Source organism: Phyllobates terribilis, unplaced genomic scaffold (assembly GCF_046119375.1).
Source record: "Phyllobates terribilis strain yellow unplaced genomic scaffold, ASM4611937v1 Scaffold_3__8_contigs__length_932513732, whole genome shotgun sequence".
Classification (NCBI taxonomy): Eukaryota; Metazoa; Chordata; class Amphibia; order Anura; family Dendrobatidae; genus Phyllobates; species Phyllobates terribilis.
In genome coordinates this window covers 313300298-313319620 of record NW_027362763.1, presented here as the reverse complement: position 1 = coordinate 313319620, position 19323 = coordinate 313300298, and the positions used below count along the sequence as shown (strand labels likewise).

General features: G+C 43.1%; 1 protein-coding gene across 6 annotated transcripts in view; it reads right to left on the bottom strand.

Annotated features, from left to right (window-relative positions):
- Positions 1–19323, bottom strand: part of ATP11B (ATPase phospholipid transporting 11B (putative)) — a 158466-nt gene that overhangs the window by 61075 nt on the left and 78068 nt on the right. For all 6 annotated transcript variants that reach the window (XM_073674984.1, XM_073674983.1, XM_073674982.1 and 3 more), the window contains exons 14-17: positions 17272–17447; positions 16856–16924; positions 14150–14223; positions 13329–13432 (exon numbers count right to left, since the gene is read on the bottom strand). In XM_073674984.1, coding sequence (XP_073531085.1) covers positions 13329–13432; positions 14150–14223; positions 16856–16924; positions 17272–17447 — 423 coding nt within the window. The remainder of the gene's footprint in view (positions 1–13328; positions 13433–14149; positions 14224–16855; positions 16925–17271; positions 17448–19323) is intronic.

Below are 19323 nucleotides of genomic sequence, written 5' to 3'. Positions count from 1 at the left end.
GGCTGCGGACTGCAATTTTCAGCGGGGGGCAGAAAGCTTGGGCCTCTCTGCGCTGCAGATTCCATCCCCCAGCTGCCTAGTTGTACCTGGCTGGACACAAAAATAGGGAGAAGCTTCAAGTATTTTTTTTTTTTAATTATTTCATGAAATTCATAAAATAATTAAGAAAAAAAGGGCTTCCCTATATTGTTGTGTCCAACCAGATACAAATAGGCAGCTGGTGGTTGGGGGCAGCCCGTTCCTGCCTGCTGTACCTGGCTGGACCCAAATATAGTGCAAAGCCCCACGTCAATTTTTTTTTAATTATTTCAGGAAATTCATGAAATAATTAAAAAAAATTGATGTGGGGCTTCGCCCTATATTTGTGTCCAGTCAGGTACAGCAGGCAGGAACGGGCTGCCCCCAACCACCAGCTGCCTATTTGTACCTAGCCGGACACAACAATATAGGGAAGCCCTTTTTTTCTTAATTATTCCATGAATTTCATGAATTTAAAAAAAAAATGCGTGGGGCTTCGCCCTATTTTTGTGCCCAGCCAGATACAACTAGGCAGCTGGGGGCTGGAATCCGCAGCGCAGGGAGGCCCAAGCTTTCTGGGCCACCCCCGCTGCAAATTGCAGTCCGCAGCCGCCCCAGAAAATGGCGCGTTCATAGAAGCGCCATCTTCTGGCGCTGTACCCAACTCATCCAGGGCCCTGGTGCGGTGGCTCACTGGGTAATAAAGGGGTTAAGGCCAGCTTGGCATTATCAGCTGGCCCTAAGCCCGAAATTCATGGGGTCACGCCAATATTAGATATGACCACCATGAATTTCTAGTAAAGTATTTAAAAAAACACAACACCCAGAAAAAAGTCCTTTAATTGAAATAAACACACAATTCTTTATTGTTCTAAATTAAACCATACTTACCATCACGCCCATTCCAGCTGAAGCCAACGATCTCCTGCAATAAAAGTAAAATAATAAAGCAACATCATCCTTCCCTTTCCATGGCTCCCACGACAGCTTCAGCTCTGCTACATCGAGATGACAGGCTGGACCGCAGCAGAACGCTGCCATCCATCCTGTCATCCCGCAGACACTGAGAAGCGCAGGCATACTTCCACTCCTCAGTGTCTGGCTGTGACGGCATCCAGATGAGCCGAGGTCATGTCCAATGAACTCAGCTCACCTCATGTACGTCACTGACAGCGTGGGAAAATTCTCCTGCACTCAGCACTTCAGCGTGAGAATTTTCCCACACTGTCAGTGACGTGCATGAGGTGAGCTGAGTTCATTGGACATGAACTCGGCTCATCTGGATGACGTCACAGAGACACTGAGGAGCGCAAGCATGCCTGCGCTTCTCAGTGTCTGCGGGATGACAGGCTGGATGGCAGCGTTCTGCTGCGGTCCAGCCTGTCATCTCGATGTAGCAGAGCTGAAGCTGTCGTGGGAACTATGGAAAGGTAAGGATGAGGTTGCTTTATTATTTTACTTTTATTGCAGGAGATCGTTGGCTTCAGCTGGAATGGGCGTGATGGTAAGTATGGTTTAATTTAGAACAATAAAGGATTGTGTCTTTATTTCAATTAAAGGACTTTATTCTGGGTGTTTGTGTTTTTCTTTAACTTTGACTATGGGGTTAGTAATGGGGGTGTCTTATAGACGCCTCTCCATTACTAACCTGGGCTTGATGTCAGCTGGCATTATAAGCTGACATCAACCCCAACCCTATTACCCCCTGCCACCGCACCAGGGCAGCGTGGAAGAGCGAGGCTAAGTGCCAGAATTGGCGCATCCTATGGATGCGCCATTTCTGGGGTGGCTGACGGCTGGTGTTTCTAGCCTGGGAGGGGGCCAATATTCATGGCACCCTTCCTGGGCTATTAATATCAGCCCCCAGCTGTCTGCCTAGCCTGTGCTAGCTATTAAATTAGGGGGGACCCCACGTTATTTTTTTTGGGGGGTTCCCCCATTTTAATAGCTAGTAAAGGCTAGGTATTCAGCTGGGGGCTGATATTAGTAGCCTGGGAAGCTCCGTGGGTATTACCCCCTTCCCAGGCTTCAAACATTTGCCCCAGCTGTCTGCTTAACCTCCGCTAGAGCCTAAAATTAAGGGGAACCCCACACCAATTTTTTTTTAAATAAATCCTTTATTTTAACACTAAATGACAAGTACAGTAATCAACACTATCACTGTACTTCTTATATGTGTGACTGACATGTTTCTATCTATCTAATCTATGTGTGATTCTCTATTCTTTCTATTCTAAATTGTCGGGTACAGATGCTGAATTGCCGGCCGGCTTTCTTAAAGAGACGGTGCATGAAAACACTAATATTTTTTTTAATAAATCCTTTACACTAAATGACAAGTACAGTAAGCAACACTGTCACTGTACTTCATATATATGTGACTGACATGTTTCTATCTATCTATCTAATCTATGTGTGATGCTCTATTCTTTCTGTTGTAAATTGTCGGGTACCGGTGAATGCCGCTGCTGAATTGCCGGCTTTTCATGTCATTCTACATTATTCTTAGTTGTTTTACTTCATGTAGAATTAACCTACAAGGAAAGAAAGGGTTTATTTTCATTCCGATATTTGTGTCCCATTGACTTGCATTGGTTTCCGGTATCGGAATCGGCGATATCCGATACTTTTTGGGTATCGGCCCGATCCAATCCGATACGATATTTCCTGATATCGGAAGGTATCGCTCAACACTAGTGGTCACACCAAATAGTGATTTGATCTAGATTTCTCACTTTGTATTTTGTTAAATTGCTAAAAAAAAAGAAACTATGTACACTTCTATTTTTGAAAGAATTTTTACTCTGTGGCACATTATATAATAAACATAAAATAGAATTGCTATGTAAACTGTGTTATCACTTTACATACAAATATAAATGCATAGTAGCATACAAGAAAAAAATGCAAAGTACAATTCAATATGAAAGCAACTAACTTTTTCCCCATAACAGGTTAAAATATTAGACACTCTAAAGTGGATCTGTCACTAGATTTCATAATATAGCCTGCATGCACTATTATTATTATTATTTATTTTTTTAAGTCAAAGGTTCAATACACAAAATACAAGAGACATGAGCTGGTCTCTTATTAGGGAACAAACCAGCTTACATATTAATGACCATATTTTATCTTATATAATAATACACCAGCCAACAACCATTCCTCCCCCTTAACAAAACTGTTCAGCAGATTCATTCTAGCGCACTTAACAGAAGAAGACAAAAAAAAGTAGTCACTTTACAGAAACAATGTAATTAATAGATTTAACTTCGTGGGATAGGGATGTTTCCAATTAGTTGTTTATTCTTATACCAATCAGTACATTGAAAGCAAGAATAAAGAGCCCACTCTGCTCTCGCCTGGGTAAATATATCAAAGGTATCCCAATGAAATTGGGTAACAGTTTCCCACAATTCTTTGATATCAAAATATTTCCACAACAATAGAAACTATCTTCCTGTGAGGTCTGACATTTGGAACAACAGTAACTATGTGAAGGATTCATCTTAGCTTGTCTCAGGTGTAGTATACAGTCATGGCCAAAAGTTTTGAGAATGACACCAAAATGATATTTTCACATGATCTGCTGGCCTCTGGTTTTTATTAGTGTTTGTCTGATGTTTATATCACATACAGAAATATAATTGCAATCATATTATGAGTACCAATAGGTTATATTGACAGTTAGAATGAGTTAATATTTGCAGTGTTGCCCCTTCTTCTTCAAGACCTCTGTAATTCTCCCTGGCATGCTCTCAATCAACTTTTGGACCAAATCCTGACTGATAGCAGTCCATTCTTGCATAATCAATGCTTGCATTTTGCCAGAATTTGTTGGTTTTTGTTTGTCCACCCGTCTCTTGATGATTGACAACAAGTTCTCAATGGGATTAAGATCTGGGGAGTTTCCAGGCCATGGACCCAAAATCTCTATGTTTTGTTCCATGAGCCATTTTGTTATCACCTTTGCTTTATGGCAAGGTGCTCCATCATGCTGGAAAAGGCATTTTTGGGCGCCAAACTGCTCTTGGACGGTTGGGAGAAGTTGCTCTTGGAGGACATTCTGGTACCATTTTTCATTCATGGCTGTATTTTTAGGCAAGACTGTGAGTGAGCCGATTCCCTTGGCTGAGAAGCAACCCCACACATGAATGGTTTCAGGATGCTTTACAGTTGGCATGAGACAAGACTGGTGGTAGCGCTCACCTCTTCTTCTCCGAATAAGCTGTTTTCCAGATGTCCCAAACAATCGAAAAGGGGATTCATCAGAGAAAATGACTTTGCCCCAGTCCTCAGCAGTCCACTCCCTGTACCTTTTGCAGAATATCAGTCGGTCCCTGATGTTTTTTCTGGAGAGAAGTGGCTTCTTTGCTGCCCTCCTTGAAACCAGCCCTTGCTCAAAGAGTCTCCGCCTCACAGTGCATGCAGAAGCACTCACACCAGCCTGCTGCAATTCCTGAGCAAGCTCGGCACTGCTGGTAGTCCGATCCCGCAGCTGAAACAGTTTTAAGATACGGTCCTGGCGCTTGCTGGTCTTTCTTGGGCGCCCTGGAGCCTTTTTGACAACAATGGAAGCTCTCTCCTTGAAGTTCTTGATGATGCGATAGATTGTTGACTGAGGTGCAATCTTTGTAGCTGCGATACTCTTCCCTGTTAAGCCCCCGTCTCACATAGCGATATCGCTAGCGATATCGCTGCTGAGTCACGGTTTTGGTGACTCACCAGCGACCTCACCAGCGATGTCGCAGTGTGACACTTTGCAACGATCAGGCCCCTGCTGTGAGGTCGCTGATCGTTGCAAAGTGTCCTGGACCGTTTTTTGGTCGTTGGCCTCCCGCTGGCCAGCACACATCGCTGTGTGTGACCAGCGGGACCAACGATCTGGCAGGTAACTATGGTAAACATCGGGTTACTAGGGGCACGCGCGCACTTAGTAACCCGCTATTTACCATGGATACCACTCTGCTACGGTGCGCGGAGGCTCCCGCGCACCGTAGCAGAGTGGTATCCATGGTAAACAGCGGGTTACTAGGGGCACACGCGCACTTAGTAACCCTATGTTTACCATAGTTACCAGCCTGCTCCTGCTTGCAGCAGGCTGGTAACGGGAGCAGGACATCGTGGAACGATTCTTTCCATGATATCGCTGGTGAGCCTGCCTGTTTGACAGCTCACCAGCGATGTATTAGCGATGCAGCAACGATCCCTGACAGGTCGTATCGTTGTCGGGATCGCTGCTGCATCGCTTAGTGTGACGGGGCCCTTAGGCCATTTTTGTGCAGTGCAATGATGGCTGCACGTGTTTCTTTAGAGATAACCATGGTTAACTGAAGAGAAACAATGATACCAAGAACCAGCCTCCTTTTAAAGTGTCCAGTGATGTCATTCTTACTTAATCATGACTGATTGATCGCCAGCCCTGTCCTCATCAACACCCACACCTGTGTTAATGGATCAATCACTAAAACGATGTTAGCTGCTCCTTTTAAGGCAGGACTGCAATGATGTTGAAATGTGTTTTGGGGGTTAAAGTTCATTTTCTGGTCAAATATTGACTTTGCAAGTACAGTAATTGCTGTTAAGCTGATCACTCTTTGACATTCAGGAGTATATGCAAATTGCCATTACAAAAAATGAAGCAGTAAACTTTGGAAAAATTACTATTTGTCTCATTCTCAATACTTTTGGCCATGACTGTAGGCTCTATGAAATATCATTAGGGTCACAGACTTATAATTATCATATGTGATCATTATGTTTATGTGTTTATTTTATTCATAGCATCTAGTATAGCTTGAATTGATAAAGTGGGTGGTTGTCCTGCATACAATATTAAAAATATATATCTGGCCTAATGAGGTTGGTGTATTTACTTTGAAAATCCGTATCAGAATGACATTGTAAGATTGCTTTGTTCTTTGGGTCAGTACTATTACAGCAATACCAGATTTGTATAAATATTTTTATAATTTGGCACTTTTGCACACTAAAAATGAAATTTTTGGTACTCACTGTAAACTCTTTTGCTTGTAGTCTATATTGGGGGACACAGGAACCATGGATTAGTCTGCTGCCACCTGGTGTCTGATACGAACAATACATCTTAACATAAAAAGTTGGCTCCTCCCCAGCAGACTATACTTTGCCTGCTAGCACCAGGCCTCTTCAGTTAGGGAGTAAGCAGTAAGAAAAGCAAAAAGAACTAGAGCATTAAGGAAAGAAAGAAAAAGTATAACCATCTCAGAGAAAAAAAAACTAAAATGCATGGCCGACTGGGCAACCAAAGGTGGGTGCACGGTTCCGCAATGAAGACTATGAGAAAGAGATATTACGGAGAGTACCAAAAATCTTAATTTCTCAGTCACTTCATTGGGGTAGATGGGAATCATGGGATGTCCTAAAGCTGTCCCTGGGGTGGGGATAGCAAACAGATATTATACTGTTACCACGGAAGTATTTGCTCTTGCTTAGGTTGCGGTCTGGGGGACCACGGCCTTCCTACCAAGATTTGCATGTGCAGAAGCAAAACTATGGACCCTGTAAACCTTAGAAAGGGTATGAACGGATGACCAGGTAGCTGCTTTACAGAGCAGCAGGACAGGTGACTGGTGTTGGATGGCCCAAGAGTCCACCACAGCCGGCGTAGAGTGCGCCCTAACCCTGAATGGGGGATATTTGGCCCCTACTCTATATGCTTTCATAATGGTTGATTGAATCTGGCAAGCATAGGTCGCCTTAGAGGTGGCTAGGCCTTTGTGACCTTCTGGCATGTCCAACAAGGAATGTGATTGCTTGAATGGAGGATTGGCTGCCAAGTATTGCCGCACAGCACTGACGACTTTCAGCTAGTGCAAAGCTCTCCCAGTAGGATGAGAGGGCGAAGGGCAGAAGGAAGGTAAGACAATGTCCTTGTTAAGGTGGAAAGCTGAGATCACCTTAGGAAGAAAAGATTGAACCCAGTGCAGGATGAGGTAAGGAATGTGAGATGGCAGCCAGATTCAAAACTCACCTGATGGAGGTTAAAATCTATGAGAAAGGCCGCCGTACAGGAAAGACGGAATTGCGAGATGTCTCTAATTGGCTCAAAAAGGGTGGGGACTAAAGTGTTTTCCATACAAGATCAAGATTCCAAAAATCAATGGGTGGTCAATATGGCAGCCTAGTGTGCGCCACTCATTGGAAAAAAGTCTTGACTTGTGGCTTAGAAGCCAGATTTCTTTGAAATAGAATCGCTAAGGCGGATACCTGACTCTAGAGGGAGCTAAGTGCCAGTCCCGACTCTAGACCAGAATGGAAAAAAGGAGAGAAGCATTAGCAAGGAGAAAGACATTGGAGCAATGTTTCTGAATTCACATTAATGAAAGTAGGCTTTCCAAGTGCGATGGTACATACACAACGACGAGGGCTTTCATGCCTGAATAACAGGATCCAAAAGTACTGATGCCCTCAGAATAGCAGCTTCTACAGACCTGCCATTAAATTAAGAGACTGTAAATTCTGATGGAAGTATGGATACTGAGAAAGAAAATCTGGACGGCCCAAGAGAGTCCAAGGGACGTCTGCCAAGAGGTTGATCACGCCCGTATACCAGGATCTTTGGGTTAAGTCCAGGGGACAACCTTTTGTCCTGATGTCTTTGAGAAGCCTGGGTAGAGGTGGAAATAGGTACAGGGAGAGAACAGAAACAAGGGATTGCCAATGTGTTGATCGCAACAGTCAGTAGATCTCGGTACCTGGCCACAAACTTGAACACCTTTTGGTTTAGCCTAGACGCCATTAGATAGACGTCTGGAGTGCCCCACCGAAGACCAATCTGGCTAAAGACCTCCTGATGAAGTAACCACTCTCCTGTGGATAACCCCTCGCGGGTTAAAAAAAAAATCAGGGGCTCCATTGCCCATTCCAGTTATGTGAATCACTGAGATCAACCGTACTCTGTCTTCCGCCAAATCCAAGATCCTTGCAACCACTGCCATGGCTGGTCGACTCAGAGTTCTGCACTGATGGATGATACATGGCACCCTAGTGATAGTCGGACTGAATCCGCACAATTAAAAAAGAGCATGTGCTGCCAATGAAGTGACAGGCGAATGGCTCTGATTTCCTGTAAGAATGATTTGAGAGTTGCTGTCTCTTCCATGAGCCCTGAATGGAGAAATGACAAAGGACCGCCCCCATCCGAGGAGATAAGTTTTGATGATGAGCTCCAGTCACTGAATGGGGTGAGGAGAGCAACTATAGTACAACAGGGCCAACGTTAACCACCATCCGACAGACTGATTGATGTAGGATGGTAAAGGAACAGGTCGATCTAGAGAGTGCACCGACCTGTCCCATTAAGACAGCAGGGCATTCTGCAGAGGTCTTGACAGGAGGGGGATCTTCCCTGGTTGCCTCAAGGTAGAGCAGACAGACTAAAGAGCAGATCTTTTTTCCTATGGGAACAAGAGTCTTGCCTAGATTGTGTCAAATATCATCCCCAGAAAACAGTTGCTGCACCACGGCCAGAGAGGACTTTCGTTGTAGATAATGCACCTTCAGCAAGTCAGGGTGTCCAAGACAATCTGTAGGCTCTCCAAGTTCTTTGAGTAAGAAGGAGCCTTAATGAGAATATCATCCAAATAAAGGATCACTACTATCCCTCTGGTCCGAACCAGTGCAATAACTGGGGTTAAAACCTTTGTGAAAACCTTAAGCGCTGTGGCCAATCAGAAGTGAGGGGCCACAAACTGAAAATGATCTTGGTTGGCTGCAAAGCACGTAAACCTCTGGTGAGCCAGAAAGATGGGAATATGAAGATAAGTATCCTGAATGTCCACTAAAGACAGAAACTCCTTGGGTTCCATTGAGTTGATGAGCGAGCAGAGAGACTCCTTACTGAAGTGGCGCAGCCAGACCTTCTTGTTTAGTAGCTTAAGCCAAGGACAGGATGCCCTGGTCAGGACACCCTGGTCCTTCTTGAGTATGACAAACAGATTCGAGTATAGCTTCTTGAAACGTTCTAGAGGTAGGACAAGCGTAATGACCCCTGCCTCAAAAAAAGGAAACTGGATCTTACGGTAGAGGTCCTAGGGGGACGTGATCTGAAATAAATATCCTGAAAAAGGGAGATCAAGTGGCTGGGTGTGGGAAGTCGGGACTCTATCTTCTGTTGCATGCAAACACGCCGTGCTATGGTGGGCGGCTAGGAGTCAAAAAGGACTAATCTCTCCAGGTACTTGATTGCCGACTGCATCAAGGTACACACTCTTGCAAGAACGACGAGAGAGGATACAAGTACAAGCTGTCCTCATCATTGGTTCGTGTGATGAAACAGAATGCTCATTCACACTCCAAAAGATCATCCGAGATCTAAAACAAAAGCAAAAAAAAAAAATGAAAGAAGGCTAAGACTGATCTGAGACTCAGACCCATGTCTGCCTCCAACTGACATTCATCTTAACTGAGGAAGACTGGTGATAACAGGTGAGGTAAAGTCTGCTGGAGAAGAGCCAACCTTTTTTTTCCCCTTTAAGATGTATTGGTAACGCCAGCCTCTAGGTGGCAGCAGACTAACCTATGGATCCAGGGCTTCCCAATGAAGCGACCGAGAAACAATATTTTACAAAATATATTTGCTTCGCCATATTCTGAGAAATGTAACTTTTGTATTTTACTACCAACAGAACAGTATGAGGTCTCTTTCTTTGCAAGATAACTTGACATTTCATTGATACTACTTTTTTGATCACCATTTCATTTTTTTTTTGCGTATTGGCATGGTGAAAAAGCTACATTTATTTTCTTTATGATGTTCAAATAATGTGTAAGTTTTGTAGCTTGGTCGTTCCAGGAGAAGCAATACCAATTACAGTGGGGAAAATAAGTATTTGATACACTGCCGATTTTGCAAATTTTCCCTTCAAAAAAGAATGGAGAGGTCTGTAATTTTTATCATAGGTACACTTTAACTATGAGAGACAGAATCTAAAAAGAAAATCCATAAAATCACATTGTATGATTTTTACATAATTAATTTCCATGTTATTGCATGAAATAGTTTTTGATACAATAGAAAAACAGAACTTAATATTTGGTACAGAAACCTTTATTTGCAATTACAGAGGTCAGACGTTTCCTGTAGTTCTTGACCAAGTTTGCACACATTGCAGCAGGGATTTTGGCCCACTTCTCAATACAGATCTTCTCCAGATCTTTCAGGTTTTGGGGCTGTCGCTGGGCAACATTGAGCTTCAGCTCCCTCCAAAGATTTTCTATTGGGTTCAGGTCTGGAGACTGGCTAGGCCACTCCAGGACCTTGAAATGCTTCTTACAGAGCCACTCCTTAGTCGTCCTGGCTGTGTGTTTCGGGACATTGTCATGCTGGAAGACTCAGCCACGACCCATCTTCAATGCTCTAACTGAGGGAAGGAGGTTGTTGGTAAAAATCTCACAATACATGACCCCATCCATCCCCCCTTCAACACAGTACAGTTGTCCTGTCCCTTTTTCAGAAAAGCACCCTCACAGTATGAGGTTTCCCCAACCATGCTTCACGGTTTTGACTGTGTCCTTGGGGTTGTACTCATCCTTCTTCCTCCAAACACAGCGAGTGGAGTTGATACCTAAAAGTTTCATTTTGGTCTCATCTGACCACATGGCCTTCCATCCTCCCCTGGATCATTGGTCAGATGGTCATTGGCAAACTTTAAACGGGCCTGGACATGTGCTGGCGCAAGCAGGGAGACCTTGCGTGCCTTGTAGGATTTTAATTTGTAGTGTATTATTAACAGTAATGTTTGAGGCTGTGGTCCCAGCTCTCTTCAGGTCATTGAGCAGGTCCTCCCGTGTAGTTCTGGGCTGATTCCGGACTTTTCTCAGAATCATCCTTACCACACGAGGTGAGACCTTGCATGGAGTCCCAGACCAAGGATGATTGACAGCCATCTTGTGTTTCTTCCATTTTCTAATAATTTCGCCAACAGTTGTTGCCGTCTCACCAAGCTGCTTGCCTATTGTCCTGTAGCCCATTCCAGCCTTGTGCAGGTCTACAATTTTGTCCCTGCTGTCTTTAGACAGCCATTTGGTCTTGGCCATGGAGGAGAGGTTGGAGTGTGATTGATAGTGTGTGGGCACAGGTGTCTTTTATACAGGTAACGAGTTCAGACAGGTGCAATTAATACAGGTAATGAGTGCATAGTAGGAGGGCTTCTTAAATAAAAACTAACAGGTCTGTGAGAGCCAGAATTATTGCTGGTTGGTAGGTGATCAAATACTTATTTCATGCAATAAAATGCAATTAAATTATTTAAAAATCATACAATGTGATTTTCTGGTTTTTATTTTTAGATTCTCTCTTTCACAGTTGAAGTGTCCCTATGATAAAAATTAGAGACCTCTCCATTCTTTGTAGGTGGAGAAACTTGCTAAATTGGCAGTGTATCAAATACTTATTTTCCCCACTGTATGTGTACACTTTTGTTTTGCTTATTTTTGTTTTTACATAAAATCGATGCTTTTAGTGGCAAAACAGTTTGCCATTTATGCACACATTTTTTTTTTTTCTACATTTTTACTTAGTCCCACTACAGGACTTGAATATTTTTCACTTTGATTGCTGATCTCATGCACTTAAATACTTCTGTACGGCAGTGCATGAGACCTATTTGTTTCACACTGACACAGCCTGTTAGACCCTGCTTATGGCCGGGCTCAACAGATCACTGCCCCGAGGCCATTATGATTGTGGGGTCCCGATAAGGTTAAGAAGGAGGCCTTCTCCCTCAGATAACCATCTAAATGCTGCTGTTGTGATTGACAGAGGCATCTAGCGGGTTAAATCAGTGGCAAATCGGATTGTGGCTGATGGTCTGATATAATATAAAAGCTTACACCCACTACATTTTTATCCGTTGAAGAGCATTATTTACTAAATTTTCAGCACAGTCAGGATTAAGTAAATAAAGGATTAAGGACCTTAATGACAACTGTAAAAAGTCCATGCAGTATCACAGAGGATGGAAGGTGGCACTCACCGTCCCGTAAAAACGCCTTTTAATCAGGTAACATAAAACATGGATGCAGGAGGATCTGGGCTACATGAAGGACGACGGCTGTTTCGCGTCAACTAATGCTTCAAAGGGTCTTTGTACCAGAACTCACCGAAGCGTTAGTTGATGCAAAACGGCCGTCGTCCTTCATGTAGTCCAGATCCGCCTGCATCCATGTTTTAGATTACCAGAATAAAAGTCTTTTTATGAGACGGTGAGTGCCACCTTTCATCCTTTGATACTGCATGAACTTTCATCATTCAGTGGAGCACCCGGAGATCCAGTCGGTCGTAAGGTGTGTGAGAACAATCCCCATAAGAATAATACAGTGGATAGTGCTGGTTTGCCTCCCTTTTACATGACAACTGTAAAAAGGCATATGAGTGGTTGTTAAGGGTTAAACGTCAAATCTAACATACTTGGGTCAGTTCCCATGCAACAGATTGACTGATCTGTAATTCCCAAATGAGCTTGCAACATTAAAAGACAGTGCAGAGCCAAAACTAATTTAATGTAGCCAAGAGGTCTTGACCTGAATCATGAATAGAAGTAGCTGGATGCCATCACTGATACTTTTATACAATGTCTTTTATCTAACTTCATATTGGTCACCAACTAGTATAAAAGAGGGGGAGCTGTTTTAACAGTTGAGTAACTGGAAGCTGTTGTGAAAAAGGAGATATTTACTCTGATGAATCAGGGGGCATTTGTTCCCCAGTCAGTAAAGTGTTTAGGCCAGAAAACTGGTATAAAACATTTTATAAAATAACTACATTTTTGCACAACGCAAAGCAGAGCAAACATTTTGCAACTTTTGGCATTTCCACTCAAGTTTTGGCCAGCTCCGCCAAAATGGTGTAAACTGTGGAGGACTCAGGGCAGTAAGGTGTGTGACTGCACCTACCTGTCAAATTCTTCAAAAGAGGTGGCGTTTTTTATGCCAAAAATGTTACTCCAGTCTCTAACTTGATTAACATATCTGGTGAGGCGTAAGGACAACACTGATAAAATGCATCAAATTCATTAAGTGGCATGCGTCTCTTAATGAATCAGGTGCATCTTATTCCTGTCCCTCATTATGACTCGGAATCAAAATGTTTAATACAAGAGTAGAGGGTAGCATAAAGGCGAGCTATATCACGAGAAATGGTTCATATCGTTTGATGGACATTTTTGGACAACCCATCACAAGTGGCTGAATGATATTTTCAGACAAAAATGTCACATGGAAATATTAAAGACATGAAAAAAATATATGTCATAAATAAAACTTACTAAAGCAAATTCATCTACATGCAGCCTCGTTCTATCTATTTCCCCATTTTTGGCATTTGGAAGGATGGCAGACTCCGCTCCTTTGGTGAAAAGTATCTTTTCCCCTGGAAGGAATTAAGGACATTTATGCTCATACAGAATTAAAAATGTGCTATTCTTAAAAGCTATGGACACATTTGCACATATTTGTTCTAATTGTGTATTTGTTTCACAAATGCAAATGGTCGTAATTCAAATTTTCCTACTATTTTGCTGCTGAAGAGTCTGTGACTCCTGCACATGGCCGGATGTGCTAGCAGCACGCTGCACCTGGTTGCTCTGGTAAGGGCTGAGGTCATGTTCTCTCTGCCCTATTTCTTCCTTCTCTCAGTGTTAGAGATAGTAGCAAGAAAGGGAGAGGCAGAAATTGTATACAACAAAGTAGACTGCATTAGAAGGGGTAAAGGACCCAGATCCTGCTGCTGGATAGATCATACAGGCTGTGTAGACAGAAAATGAATCCTCAGCAGAATCTGCAAAGCTGGTAAAGAGTAGCAAAGTACACAGGAAAAGTATTAGTGTGAAGGAAAGATCACACACAGGAAGCAATAGTGTAGGGGAGAGAACTCACTCCTTGGCACAGGGCAGCTGAAAATACTTTTGAGCCGTAAGAAGAATAAATCAGTATACTGATAAAGTTGTGCTGATACACGAAGGCAGCAGCAGCATCCTGTATGGACTTTACATGTATCATGAAGTGCGAGGAACTTGCCAATATGTGTAATATCTGAAACTAGAAGCAGTTTGAAAATCAATTTCCCCATAGCCTTATGTAAACTTACCAGAAGGACTTTCAACAATGACACTCATCCTGCGCCGATTTGCATCAAACTCCAACATGTGAAGCAACTTGTACCTTAAAAGAAAAAAAAATCAAGAAAAATTACGATTTTTATACAAACAGGACAAGCAAATGTAACATTTCCTGCTGATTGCTTCATATTTTTTTTTAACAGCACTATACTGAGACAGTCTCACTACGGATCGTTATCCACAGTCTCTACCTACTAACGCTTAAAGAAGTTGTCCATTACTTTTACATTGATGTCCCATCCGTAGGATAGGGCATCAATGTCTGATCGGCCAGGGTCCCGCACCCGGCCGATCAGCTGTTATCGGTGCCAGCGACCAGAAAAGCTTACTTGCAAAGCTTGGCCGTCTAGCTGTAGTGGCCGCCGTGGGGTACTGCATATCCGCTTCCTATACAATTCAATGGGGGGCGGATGTGTAGTACCCCGCCACTACAGCTACCGCCAAGCTCCGCAAGTAAGCACTTCTGGCCAGCGGCATCAATAACAGCTGATCAGCAGGGGTGCCGGGGCTGGCCCCAGGCCGATCAATGTAAAAGTAGTGGACAACTAGTGTGCACTGTCCTGAAATTTCCTTGGGGTCAAAACTGATACAGGTGCAGAAACTGGCACCACACAGAGGAAGTGTACTATTAGGGAGCAATGAGTCATACAATGTATCCATTTTATATAATGTAAGCAAGCATTCTGGAACACCCAGCACAATCCCTCTGAATAATCACTAGCTGATTAGTTTACTGCTCTTCTCTGTGGCGCCTGCACTGCCTCTATGGCTTCTGCTCTCTCCCTGTACTCCTCCCCAGTCACTCATAACTTGCAATGATCACTGGCCGCGGCCACCTACGACTTCACCATTCGGAGCACACCGCTCAGCACACCGGCTGAGTCCTGCCTCCTGCATGCAGGGCCGTGCTTCACTGAGAGGTTACGCTCTGTTCAAAGCACAGACAGGAAATCTCTGTGCTCTCCACGAACGGCAGCAGGAAATTAAGAGGCGGAAGTCATTACAGTGTGGAAACGTTGGTTATTTATATTCTTTATATCATTTTTCCAATCATACAATACTGCACACGTGTAAAAAGGGAGTTATTTTTTTCACAGTAACCATTTTTTGTCTCAATAGGGGACTTGACCACTGGAATCATTTGATCACTTACATAATTTGCAATCCTTGCAGGGTTTGCTGATGGGCTTACAGAGGGAGATGCCACATTGTGTAAAACCATGTAGGTGGTGGGGATAGTACTGATTGTGGCATCTAAGGGGTTAAACAGCTGCGCTAAGTCTGCAGTAACAGCAGTCTACTACGCTATTGTACGACAAATGGAGTCTAAGTTGCACATTTCGTGCTCTGATTTAAATGCATTTGTTCCGTCTGATAGCCACGAACGACAGCATAACACAGTGTGAATGTTGCCTTGAATTAATTAGGGTGTTAGCTGAATGTTATAGCCAACACCCTATGCGGATGGCACAAACAGATCACTAGGATCCCAGTTGGACTGCAACAATACGCTGTGGTGCCAGAAAGGCTTCATTCAAGGAGTAGGCATTAAAACAAATTTACAGGATATGCAACAAAGTCCAAAGAAACGTTCACATTTTTCACAGAGGAATACAATTTCTAGTTATAGAGAAGATATATGGTAATTCAGTTAAAACCTGTTATATTAAAGCAACACTGTCAGTATTACACCAGGAAAAGGTGGAAAGGAAAAGGGCCCCAAACAATAATATACAGTTAAAAGGACAACCACTATATTCCCCCATGTAAAATAACAGCCTACACTCACTATTCCAGCAGTATCGGCTCCAGGTCTTAAGGGGTTCGTGTGACGTTGCCCCTAATGAACAGCTTTAGGCTATGTTCACACATCATTGGTTTTTTTGCGTCACAAATCTGCAGCAAAACTATCTTCAGGGGCATTTTGTTCAGTATTTTTCATGCAGTTTTGGTGCTTTTTTGATGCGTTTTTTTTCACTGTCCTTCTGTCTCTATTAATGCATGTACATAAAGTTCTGTGAAAAAAAAAGAACCCCATTCTATTTTGCCATCAAAAACGCTGAAAAACCGCTGATGCAAATTTTGGTGCGTTTTTTTCAGCGTTTTTTTCCACCACCCATAACTTCCTATGGGTGAAAAAAATGCTGAAAAAACCCTGAAAAAAGTGACATGCTCTATTTTCCAAAAAAACATGCTAGGCACAAAATACTGAACAAAAAAAAACCATAATGTGTGAACAGAGAATTCTGGTTTCTCATAGACTTTGCTGGTACTGCAAAACGCAGCTGAAAATTTGCATAAAAATCTGCAGCAAAAAACGCTGAAAAAAACATAATATGTGAACATAGCCTAATTCTTACTTCCTTAGGACAAAATAGATATCCGGAAGAAGTGAGAACAGCTGTGGTTCTCTCACCTCCTCCGGATGTCAGTTTCATCAGTAAGTAGAGAGTGAAAAGACCCATTAGCGTCCGCTGATTGGCTGCAGGGCTCACATGATGTGACAAGACATAAGGTCGGGCGAGCCACGGCATCGTTCCAGGGATGTTGCACCGGAGGAGAGTATATGCTGTTATTATTTTACTGGAGGGAAAATAATAGTTAAGAAGGGGTTGTCCGAGTAGTGTACAACCCCATTAAATCTCTTTTTCCCCCTAATTAATATAACGTGTTACCTTTCCAGTTTGCCAAGGATTTTGATTTCCATATTTTCTCCATTATTACCAAAAAATGCAACACCCATCCTATGATAAAAAGAAAATGAAGTTATTACCTTGAATAGAAGTTAATAATCATTAGCTCTTCATGAGCACAGTAATTCATTTAAAAAAGTAAGAATTGTCAGTGAAAGACCCTGAAAATAAGTTTATACTAAATATTTAACAAGTATAGAGCTTGTGTGGCCGCATGAGGGGTCGCTACAGTTCTGTTATATGGGGGTAATGAAGGCACATGTGCTTCTCTACAGTATCACATGTGAAATGGGTTCAAAGGAGTTTTTTATATTTGTTCCTCGTATTCATAAAAGGGGCTTTTGAATTATCGCTTGTTAAAGCAAATTTCACTTGATAATGTCTGAACAGATCCTCACCTTCTGGAGGCTTCAACCAAGGCTTTCTCGTCAGGGGAGGATGCATAATATTCCAGTTCAGAGGAGATTCCATTGGAATATCGTAGCACATCACCACAACCATCTGGTTGGTCATGACTTATTTGTACCGTGTGGCAGAGGGAGACTGCTTTAAAGAAAAGTTCTTCTTCCACACTCTAATAAAATGGGAAAAAAAAAATATATATATATATACACTGTATTTTGTCATACACATTGATTTTAGGAGTATATTTGCATAAAAGGCAGCGCATATGGGCATTCATAGGTGATTGTAGTCTCACATTATCTGGCTGTGATATAGCCACGTGTCTGACTGCAGGCACCAGGGAACACACCAGGGATAGGTCTCTGCTGAGACATAACGAGGGCACAGCACGGCCAGCCGCAGCACTTACCACTTACATCTCTCATACATAATAATATGAGTAACCCAGGAGATTCTCAACCGGATTCATTAAGAAGGTACACGCTAGTCCTAATGAAGGGGCGTGCATAAGTAGGATGAGCCTACTTCAGTAAGAGGCGCACACCAGTTTATTAGGTGCATCTTACAAGTGCCGTGCGCCTCCGCCAGAGATGTACTCATTCTCTAACTGAAGTAACATTTCTGGCCAAAGATGCACTACTAAAACGGTGTATCTTTTCATGAATTAGACGGGCAGGTGAAGCCACATCCCATCTTGCCCATGTTCCACCCATTTTGACAAATCTGTCTGGTATTGGTCAGAAAACACCAAGTGTGCAAAAATGTTGCGACTTATAGTGGTGTATTATGCCAGAAAACTAGTGAAAACACCTTAATGAATCAGGGTCAATGACTTCAACAGCATTTAAGTTAAACCAAAACGCAGCGCATGGGAGCAACCAAAACGCAGCGCATGGGAGCAACCAAAACGCAGCGCATGGGAGCAACCAAAACGCAGCGCATGGGAGCAACCAAAACGCAGCGCATGGGAGCAACCAAAACGCAGCGCATGGGAGCAACTGTTGCCATCAGCAGTGACATGGCTCAGGGTCTTGTTGCCATCAGCAGTGACATGGCTCAGGGTCTTGTTGCCATCAGCAGTGACATGGCTCAGGGTCTTGTTGCCATCAGCAGTGACATGGCTCAGGGACTTGTTGCCATCAGCAGTGACATGGCTCAGGGTCTTGTTGCCATCAGCAGTGACATGGCTCAGGGTCTTGTTGCCATCAGCAGTGACATGGCTCAGGGTCTTGTTGCCATCAGCAGTGACATGGCTCAGGGTCTTGTTGCCATCAGCAGTGACATGGCTCAGGGTCTTGTTGCCATCAGCAGTGACATGGCTCAGGGTCTTGTTGCCATCAGCAGTGACATGGCTGAGGCTCTTGTTGCCATCAGCAGTGACATGGCTCACAGTCTTGTTGTCATCAGCAGTGACATGACTCACAGTCTTGTTGTCATCAGCAGTGACATGACTCACAGTCTTGTTGCCATCAGCAGTGACATGGCTCACAGTCTTGTTGCCATCAGCAGTGACATGGCTCACAGTCTTGTTGCCATCAGCAGTGACATGACTCACAGTCTTGTTGCCAACAGCAGTGACATGGCTCATTGTCTTGTTGCCATCAGCAGTGACATGGCTCATTGTCTTGTTGCCATCAGCAGTGACATGGCTCACAAATTTGTTGTTATTGCTGTGTCCATGTGTTTAATGCCTTGAAAACTCAGATAGTAATGCTTATCAGTTATACAGTGCCTACAAGTAGTATTCAACCCCCTGCAGATTTAGCTGGTTGACACATGCGGAATTAACTTGGCATTGTGACATTTGTACTGTAGATCAGCCTGGAAGTGGGAAATGCACTGCAGCAAATTTTGTTTTTGTTTTTTTTTAAAAAAAAACGTTAAAAGTTAATTCAGAGTGTCATTTATTATTCAACCCCTCAAACCACAAGAATTCTGTTTGGTCCCCCTAAAGTATTAAGAAGTAGTTCAGGCACCAAGAATAATGAGCTTCACATGTGTGGATTAAAGATCTCTTTTGCCAGCCTTTTCTGACTATTTAAGAC